Source organism: Antedon mediterranea, chromosome 8, assembly GCF_964355755.1.
Source record: "Antedon mediterranea chromosome 8, ecAntMedi1.1, whole genome shotgun sequence".
NCBI classification, from domain to species: domain Eukaryota; kingdom Metazoa; phylum Echinodermata; class Crinoidea; order Comatulida; family Antedonidae; genus Antedon; species Antedon mediterranea.
This window is the reverse complement of record NC_092677.1, coordinates 983,323-993,613: the sequence shown is the minus strand read 5'-3', so window position 1 is coordinate 993,613 and position 10,291 is coordinate 983,323. Positions and strand designations below refer to the sequence as shown.

At 31.1% G+C, this 10,291-nt stretch overlaps 2 protein-coding genes across 2 annotated transcripts in view; both read right to left on the bottom strand.

The window, feature by feature from the left end:
* Positions 1 to 1,650: 1,650 nt before the first annotated feature.
* LOC140056978 (uncharacterized) lies at positions 1,651 to 4,850 on the bottom strand. Its single transcript, XM_072102507.1, has 5 exons — positions 4,615 to 4,850; positions 3,914 to 4,168; positions 3,039 to 3,160; positions 2,731 to 2,775; positions 1,651 to 2,462 (listed from the first exon to the last, which is right to left on the bottom strand). Exons 1-5 carry the CDS (start codon positions 4,679 to 4,681, stop codon positions 2,334 to 2,336), a joined length of 618 nt encoding a protein of 205 aa, XP_071958608.1. The 5' UTR covers positions 4,682 to 4,850; the 3' UTR covers positions 1,651 to 2,333.
* LOC140056976 (cell adhesion molecule CEACAM8-like) overlaps positions 4,771 to 10,291 on the bottom strand; it is a 26,395-nt gene continuing 20,874 nt past the window's right edge. The window contains exons 2-4 of the mRNA XM_072102506.1: positions 8,627 to 8,977; positions 7,991 to 8,243; positions 4,771 to 4,881 (exon numbers count right to left, since the gene is read on the bottom strand). Coding sequence (XP_071958607.1) covers positions 4,866 to 4,881; positions 7,991 to 8,243; positions 8,627 to 8,977 — 620 coding nt within the window. The 3' untranslated portion in view covers positions 4,771 to 4,865. The remainder of the gene's footprint in view (positions 4,882 to 7,990; positions 8,244 to 8,626; positions 8,978 to 10,291) is intronic.

Sequence of the window (10,291 nt, the reverse complement as noted above, 5' to 3'; positions counted from 1 at the left end):
GTAGAGATTTGTTTTTTGTTTGAAACATTAGTAATAGTATTTCTGTTCATCTTTTAATCACATGTTCTACAGTATTAAAATGAATGTAAATATGTATATTTCGAACAATTTGATACCAAATTTAAGTTTCTACGATCAGTACTTACAGAGATATGAAGATGCCATGATATGTGGGTCAAAGGTCAGAAATGGCATTTCTGACTAAATTTTACTAAAATGTCCCATTAGATTGAATATGAAAGCATGCCTTCTGAACATTTTGAGACTAAAATTGACTTGCTGTGACGAGTGGTTGCCGAGATACAACTATCTATTTATATTTGTTCATATAACCCTTTACCCTGACCCTTTGACCTTTTGTAACATTTTTAAAAATGTGCAACAAATAACAAAATGTTTATTTCAAACAATTTAAGACCAAATTCAAGTGTCTACAATCAGTAGTTACGGAGATACATACATGCTCTGAGGTGTGGGTCAAAGGTCAGAAATGGTATTTCTGGTCATTTTTGACTAAAATGTCCCATTAGACTGAATATAAATGTATACCTTCTGATCAGTTTGAGACCAAAATTACCTCGCTTTAACCAGTGGTTGTCGAGATTTAAGGACTTATTGGTGTTTAGTTTGATAACCTTTCACCCTGACCTTTTGACCTTTCGCCACATTTTCAAAATGTGTAACCAAGCCAATAATGATTGTTTGACCATCCTAAACCAATTTCTGAAGTCAAATTCTCTGGACCTCAAAGTGCATACGAAAGTTGATCTAGCTACTAGAGTAAGGTTACAATTGACATAATTGTAATTATAATTTGTGTATTCGAATAATTCGACAAATACTAATAAAAAACCTTAAATATATAACGGATAGTAATCAGTACCTTCAGAATCCCGCCTTAAATGATCAAACTATTGGCCTCTACTGAATTGTATCATAAAGTCTGTGCTTGAATCAATTATAATTAATAATCTAATTATAAAAGCAGTTTGATGCAATGTGTAATCTAACACGAAATCCAACAAAAATATAAACCTTACTGTTTGTATGACTGCTAAAGCGCTACCCACTATTATTAATGAAAAACGAAACGTGAATGCAATAGAAAGGTACTGTGAAACATCGTAATCGCGAGTTATTATAGTCATGAGTAAAACTAATGTTCTATTTAAATTGAATCAACTGTACTCAATTTTTTATTTGTTTATTCTTTATCTAAAGCGAATTTGCTTGATTAACATCACGTATGGTTCACGAACAATTAAATTTGGAGTCATCAGAAAAAGCGATGAGAATGAGATCAACGGTGGCGTAGGCCTAATTCCTAATAGTAAGTTAATATCCTACTAAGTACAATACATTATTTGTAGTACATATCTAAGTAGTCTATAATGTTTTGGTTGTCGACTTCAGTTATTGACACTAGTACGTATTAATAACTGCTGGTTAATCGGGATGTTAGCAGAAAATGTTGTTTGAGCCTCTTTTTCACGCTTTTGTTGACGCCACCATTTGTGAAATAGTGACGGATTAACGTAATGTTCTACCATACCTGATACAAAATGGCAATGGAAACTCATTGCACCATGATTACAAAGCACAAATATGATATTTTAATTAGTTTTCTTAGTTTTAAAAGAGCATAATTGAAATTCTTTTTAAGGTAGTCAGCCTTTTTGTAAATTAGATGTCATGTATATGTATTTTAAACCATCGCAAAACTATGACAAAAATATTATAAATGCTGTATATAGAGATATTCCTTTTTTAATTCGTTAATCGTATACAATGTTGTAATGCCAATATAAGTTTATATAATTACTAAACTAAAAAACTGGAAACATCAGAGGGTCAGTAAGGGGTTGTCATGGGCATTCACTACTACATGAAAATAGACCTCAACTTAACACGATGGAAATCGAAATTCAGCTCAATCGTAGAATAAAAAGTGTTAAGATATTTATTAATCTGCTAACAATATACAGGCCTGTAAATGTAAACTTAATAAATTATTACACACATTCAGATAAAATTACCGTTGGTCTGCTCAAATTAAACTATATTGGTGTTAGTTTAAATTGTTTGGTAATTAAAAGATAGTAGGCCAGGCTTAGAATAAAATATATAGATAAATATTTACGTTGTAGGCCTATAGCGAAGTTTGAATGATAATATATAGTCACAATTTTCTTAAATTTCTCTCTAATCTAATTATATTTAACTGTACACATCCTGTTTGGTGTAGATCGATACTCTTCCTTTAAACCGTGTACTTGTTTCAAGCATTAATGACGCATGTTTTTCCTTGCTTTTTATTTAAATTATTAATTTGTTCACACTTTCCCTTTCTTATTCTTATTCCCAGCCTTAACATTAACATAAGCTGACTCTTCTACTCTGTGTTGTAAGTCTTGATATGTTTGGTTTTCTCCACCACTTTCTCCTACATAATCCATGTATGTCTGTCAGAAAGCAAATTAAAATTACAAAAGTATTGTTCTGTATGGCAATAAATAAAGTGCAATACACTAAAAACTACAAAGCGAGAGTGCATACCTCCAATACACTAAAAATAATACATTAATTTAAACCAGAGAGTTTAACAGTACGTTTAATCGGGAGTCAAATTAGACCAAATCACTTTAGTTTAGTTTATTCTTTAAGTAATGAGTGTGATATATCCTGTCATTTGACTCGTTTTGTTGATCGTCTTTACAGATCAATACTTACTTCTTGTTTCCTTTTGTCTGTTTCTTGTTTTTCTGACAGTGACTTCTAAGTATAAATTACAGTAATATAATAGTATTCTGGTCATAATAAATGTCGTTTAATTTGATTTATTTTACTTAAAGGATAATTTTGTGAAAGTTAAATATTAAAAGTGGAAATAATTTTTCTTTATTCTCACCCCTTCCCTGTGTAAATTGAACAACAATAATCAGCATTCTACGTATTTACTTGCTATATTGTTGGAGATACTCAAGCATTCGAATATTGTCACTAGTTTTGCAAGTTTTAGAATTACAAATCTAACTAACCTTCCTTATCTTATTGTGAATAATTTGTCCAATATACAATCCTACGGCACCAATGAAGATGCCAACAAAGAGCATTCCAATTATCAGCCCTGTATTGATATTACGCGGTTCAACTGTTTTCTCTGAAAAGTAACGTAAAAAGTTACATATAAATGGTATCAGTACAAATGAACTATACCAATTAGTGTCAAAATAAGTTATTTTCAGTTGGTATTTGAATACTGTAGGTTTATTCAATCGAATCTCGTACGGACTTATGTCTACAGACAATTGCTATGGATTATTTAGTTTAGAGGGTTGTTCAGTTAATATTTAGTGTTGGACTTGTGACACAGTAAATATCATTAAAATAAGGTTTTAATACTGTTCTACGACACTCACACTAAAATAATTTAAATATCATGAAGTGTTTCTATGTGGACGTGGGCATGTTACCAAATGATATGAAACATCACTGAGCTTATTGCTCACAAATCGCATGGATTATTATTGACTTGTTTGATAGATCCTTATGACATTTTCCGCATCTGTTATAAACAAATGCTGTTTGTTGACTTTGAAGAATAAAAAGCATAAATGCAATTTAAGAATTAATAATTAATTTAAGTATTTAATACTTAAAAACCTATTGGCTAAATTACCAGACTAAAACATTGGTAAACAAATACAGATATGTCCTATCTGTAAGTTAAAACAAACACATTCGTGTTCTATCAAATGCACATAATGGTCGTTGATGCTTTTCTTTTATCTTTTATGATGATGATGTAATTGTATGACAATTTGTTTGTTGCCAAAATTTCGGCGGAACTTTTTTACGTGTTTGTTGAAAGGAAATGCATACATTTAAAAAAAATGTTGGTTGGAGTAACAACCTGAGACTGCGATCCACATTGTCTTGGAAGTTGATCCAATAAGATTAGTAGCAATTAGTGATATTTCATAAATTGTGTTGTCTTCCACTGATGACGCAATGAATGTGAATGTTGCAGGATTAATATCTGTATCATTAACACCATCACTGCTCCAAACATAAGATACCTCTTGAGGGTTAGCGTTAACATCAGCTGTGATAACATATTTCTCACCGTGTCCAACAGTATATATATATTGTTCAAATATTGGTTTATCTGAAAACAATGGCTTTATTTTTACTTATGTCTTTAAATCTTTTCAGTACACGATATTTTGTATTAAAAACTGTGTATATTGGATATAATTCCATATTTAACGTAACATTCAATTTCAATTCTACTTAATTTCTAATTTTAACATTATCTCGAAACAAATAGATGATTATATGTGTTTAGAGTAGTATTATACTTTTTCATAGTGACCCTTTAAACAAAATTATTTTTATTTGAATGTTTAACTTTTAACAAACGAAAATAATTTCAAACTATCTACTATATTCTACTGTGTTTGACGATGAATAAAAATGAATACAATGAATATAACAATATAGGGCCTAAAATAAAACACAAAATAATAATATTCAATAAACTTAAGAAAACAAACAGTTTAATGGTTATATTTTAATTGGTATACTCATGGAGATATTTATTATAGTACTTACAATAATTAAGTGTTATTGTTCTACTTGTTACATTTCCAACACTGTTATTTGCTTCACATCTGTACATTCCGCTGTCATTCTTTGACACAGTAGGTATGGTGTATATTAGTGGTAATGTCGTCTGTGTTTCAATAATAGTGTTATCGCTATAGAGGTTTATATCAGGAACTGAATTGCCATCTACAGTACCATCGCATGTGATGATCACATTATGAGCAACGGTTTTATTATTGACATCAATCTTAACCACATTACCACTTGAAAAATCTGTAAGATGACACAATTTTTATTATTTCTTATTTTACTAATTTACAATGTTCACGAAAATATATATCATCTCATGATGCAATTTTAAATTCACCATGTGCAACTAATAACAATTAAAATTCTACAACATTACAAAGTTTTTTCCTGTATATTTCAGTTTCTTTATTGTTGTAAAACAAAATACATTCAATATCATTTAACTGAACTGTGAACAAGAAAACACAGACAAGGAATAAGACATATATAAAATATCAAGAAATATTGTATCACATCCGATACATTGCATCACACTAGACTTCTAGACTTTATACTCGATGGTATATACATTCATTCATTCATTCAATCTTTTATTTCGGAAACTCTGGTCCATAGAAAGTAAATTACTTTATTATGAAGGAACTGTATTTTTTATAAAGAATATATTTGTCACCATACCTCAACCCCAATGTTACATACAAAACACAAATTGGGTTTGTTTAAATTTAACTAAAAAATGTTGACTCGTTTTCTGACAATTTCTCTTCGGAAATAATTCCCAGGGTGCTAATTTTAGTTGACTATATAAATCACTGTGTCTATTTATTCGTTCCTGCAAACGACATGTAATAGTCCAGCAGTACGTACATTTGAAATTGCCAGCTTTTTTATGTTGAAATTACTGTGTATTCGAGAACCATCTAGTAACCTATAATTTACACCATTTAAAAGTTGTTTTGCAATTGACATTGCTAGTTGTTAAAATGTAGTTATTTGTTCTTTGAGGGAATGCTCAATTCAATATAAAATGTTTAATGTGTTTCATAGTATTATGTATTACTTGCCACTTGATACAATAATAATTAGGTTCCTAAATCATTTAATGCGATTACCATACGGACAGTAGGTTAGTGTTAGTGTAATAGTGAAATATTGGACCAAAATTTTGCATCACAAAATGTTTTTTTTATATTGTAAACAGTAAGTGTAACCTCTGAAACAAGTACAATTGTTAACCGTAACCTCCGAAACACCAACATATAAAATGTTCAACTTGGTAAATAATTTGTGAATTCTTTTAAAACTTGTATATTTTTAAGGTGCAATCATGCAATGGGATTGATTTAGATTACTCTCTATTAAAAAAATGTCTTTCAAATTTCAAATTTGCCAATAAAAATAATGTATACAAATCACTTAATTAAGTACCTTGTCAACCAACCCCAAAAATGATTTTTGGGTAAATTCATTGCAGATATCTATATATAAATTTACGTAAGGGCAAAATTCGGTAAATCGCGCCTTACTTCTAGAATTTTTACTCGATGGTATATAAAGTTGGTTCGTACTTTCGGTACTGATTTTAACCACCTGATGTAACCCTGTTTACTAATTAAATTAAGTTAGATAATAAGTTATTGACGGTTAAAACGAATTTAGGTTCCAAGATTTGCCCCAAATAGGGGTGTTTTCCGACCGTGGTATACACTGTATAATGGATGTCCGTCTTGAAAAATACCCGCCACAAAAATGCGAGGAGGCTTCGCATTTTCCTATCTCCTCCTACGATAATTGTTTTTAATAGCTGAAAACCGGTTGAACAGCTAGAGTACACCATCATAATGTTGAAGACAGGCCGATTTTCTTTAAAAAATACTATTTTGATAGATTTAATATACGATTATACAAATCTATTGATTTGCGATGAATGGAACATCCCAATCTCTCAGTCTGCCAGAGTTTGGTTTAACACAAGTACTGTAGGTAAATTTATGAGCCCTTGGTTTAACACATACGGTAGGTAAATATATGGGCCCTTAGAGAATAAACTTGCGAGATTGTGGATAGGCTCTACTGTTAGATATATAAACACATTATTATATACAAATAAACTTTATACTGACAGTTCTTTCTCAACGTTTGTATTAATTAATAATTACCAAATATAAACGTCGTAGTGGTGTATCGTGACATGGTACTTTAATATTTCAATCGATTATGACAGTGACAGTTTTAACTAAACTAAATAAAGAATGTTCTCTAATATAATTAGGAATCTCTTGCCATACACGGGGAAAATTAGTGTACAATGAATATTTAAAATAAATAAATAAATAAATAAAATAAAAAAAGTATTAAATCGCAAATGTTTTACTGTATTTAGAGGTATATTATTTATAGGCCTATAAAACATGAAAAAAATATTTCGTTACTGAGTGGATAAAGAATATATTTAAAAATTGTTCCTCTTTGTACCTATCCGCTTTCCCATCCCTCAACCCTAATGTTACATACAAAACACAAATTGGGTTTCTTTAAATGAGTTCAAATCAAAAACTTGGACTAATTTTGTGATAAGTTTCTCCTTCGGAAGTAATTCCCAGGGTGCTAATTTTAGTTGACTACATAAATCATCGTGTCTATTTATTCGTTTCTCTAAACGACAATGTATAGGCCTATAGTCCTGCGGTACGTACATTTGAAATCGCCAGTTTTGTTACGCTGAAATTACTGTGTATTCGAGAACCATCTGTGGGCACGACCTAGATGGTACGCGAGCGAAGCGAGCGTACCATCTAGTTTTGTCAATTATCTTTGTTTACAACAAAAATGTTTTTTTTTCTCAACAGGCTGTTTTACCATGGATATGACATGAGTACATAAACTACTAAAGTATTAAGTCCCAAAAAGTTACATTTTTACAATTTCATATTTAGTTCCATGATTTTAATAGGCCTACTGCAAAAGTATTGTTATACTGTACACTTCATTTGAAATGTTGGACTTGACAGTACAACAGTTACAACACTGATTGTGAAAATTACCAAATGCAGCCAGGTCATTGGATGAAATACGCGTTTTGCTCTCATATTTTAACATATTTAAAAAAAAATTAAATGTATTAATCACAAGAACTCTGTCATCATTTGGATCAAGACTAAAGATATCAATATAGGAAGCCTGCACGTTTTAGATACACCCACAATAGTTATTGCTATTACATCGGAAGCTCCATCTGTGACATTACTCCATACTATGATAAATTATAGATTATATTTAAATTTGAATTTAAAGTTTAATGCAGAAATGATTCTTTAGGAATTTAGTTAAATTTGAATGATATAGTACATACTTACAAAACACCTCTAGAACCTGACCAGCAGTAGCTTTAGTACCAGCACTGTTACTTGTCTCACACGTATAACTCCCTTGATCGTCCCGATCCGCAGTGAAGGTGTAAGTAGACAAGCCTCCTTGCTGTAAAATGGATACATCCTTCTTAAAAGTGAACAGGGCGTTTGGTTTGGAAACAACATCACATGACAATGCTACGTGATCACCCTCATTCACAGGTGTAGTCAAACTTAATACTGGGTCCTCTATATCTGTAAGTCAAGACTGAGATACTCAAATGATTACATAACGGTTCTACCCCATACACATTAGTATTAAAGATAATATTTAGTGTGGAACTAAATAGCATGCTCAAATATCAAGTAAATAACATCATAAGTCATTACGCATTAATAGCCACAATCAATTGAAATACATCATCGTTTTGGGCTCATAATTAAACATATAAAAAACAAATTAAATATCAGTAAAATTATCTTATCACAATGATCACCTATAATTCGTCAAAGTGACAAATTAAATTATAGTTTTAATTATTATTTAAAACTTTTGACATCATACATTAATAATCAATAATTGTATAACTTGCCTACGTACTCTACAGTTAAGTTATTTGCTCTTCAAAATAACTTACATATAACATTCAGAGTAACATCATCCTTGCCAGAAGATACACCAGTAATAACAACATCACATTCGTAATCACCACTGTAACTACGTAAAGTGTTAGCAATCACAAGAGCTCTATCATCATTTGGATCAAGACTAAAGATAGCACTGTAGGCAGGCTGCACATCTTTAGATACACCCACAACAGTTGTTGCTATAGATTCAGATGCCCCTCCTGTGACATTACTCCATGTTATGATAATAGTCCCACCACTTGTAGGATTGTAGTTACATATCATTCTCGTTTCAGAACCTTCAATCACATCTCCCAAGATATCAATAGTTACAGTCACACCAGTGCATGTACTAAATAAAACTAGGACAAATTAGAATAATTTAATTCATTCATCAAAATGAGCTTATCATTTATATAAAGAATGAAGATACTTATTTTTATTATCTGTTTTAGTAGTAATTATGATCTTTTTACATTTGTTTTTGTTGGTGTTTTCTTTTGAGCACGGACTTACTGAAAAACAACTTTCAGTTGAGTTAAGTATCCGTGAATAAATAAAGCTTATTATTATTATTACTAGAGGGTGAGCTCGCTTCGCTTGCTCCCCCTCTAGGAAGTGTAGACGATGGTTCTCGGAATGATAATGTTCTCCTTATACGTTTTCTGTCGGTTACCATTATTGAAAATGCTTGACATTCGTAAAACTAAACTACTTTGTTTCACAGTGTTTTAGATGATTAATGACATTTTAAAGTACAGTTTTTATTGTTTGGTAGGGCCCTTTGGGGAGGCGGAGGTCATTTGAGGGAGGTGCTTATTCGAGGGATATATGTTAAATTTTGTAGTTTTAATAATATGGTAACATTTATAATCAAATGAAATCCTCTAATAGATATGAAAAGTGCTAAAAAAGAATAACAAATGCTTGGTAAATTGTAAATAACAGTGCGGTGAATTCTACTACAAATAGTATAATTGTGTTGTTATAAATATGTGGATGGACGTTTATTAGATAGTTGGGTTGGGGTGGGGGGGGGGGGGTTATTATTCAAAGTGATGTTTTATTGGAGAGGCGTTTATTCAAATGAATACCATCCTAATAATTATTAATACATTATTTAATTTAATCATCTTTTGAAACTAACTGCCGTGACAGAGTGGGCCCAAGAAAGAAGACATTACGGCTTGCAACATGGGCAGACATCTCGGTCCTAACGGGACACAGGAAGATAGCCTACAGTTATTCTTGCAAGCTTACTCAATAAAACTCAGCTATCGGGATTTCACTCGAAAAATGTCTTATCATCAAATCTCCCTATGTAATTTTATAATACTATTCCCCACAATATATTCTGATTCTTTATGGTGTATATTTAATTTGATCTTTATTAATTTGCATTATAATTCCTATTATTTAACTACTGTACCTTCACACACGCGCGGTATGTTTTAAAATAAACAAAAAACTGAAATGGCTATGATTAATGGCCAAATATATCTGGGTTTTTTTGTCGTCTTCCAAAGGGACACTGTATTGACTGATGGAAAGTGCCTGTTTCCAATCACCTTTAGGGTCAAATCTATTATTTTAACTGCTCCCTTGTGTATAAAAGAGAGAAAATATTTGAAACCAGGTTGTTGCTAGGTGAACTTATCTTAAACCCGGAAATTACT

Coding starts and splice junctions, on each gene's coding strand:
- LOC140056978 (XM_072102507.1), bottom strand. CDS start 4,681: ATGTACAGATGTGAAGCAAATAACAGTGTTGGAAATGTAACAAGTAGA. Junction 4,169..4,614: donor AACAATAACACTTAATTATT/GTAAGTACTATA, acceptor CATTGTTTTCAG/ATAAACCAATATTTGAACAA. Junction 3,161..3,913: donor AATGTGGATCGCAGTCTCAG/GTTGTTACTCCA, acceptor GTTACTTTTCAG/AGAAAACAGTTGAACCGCGT.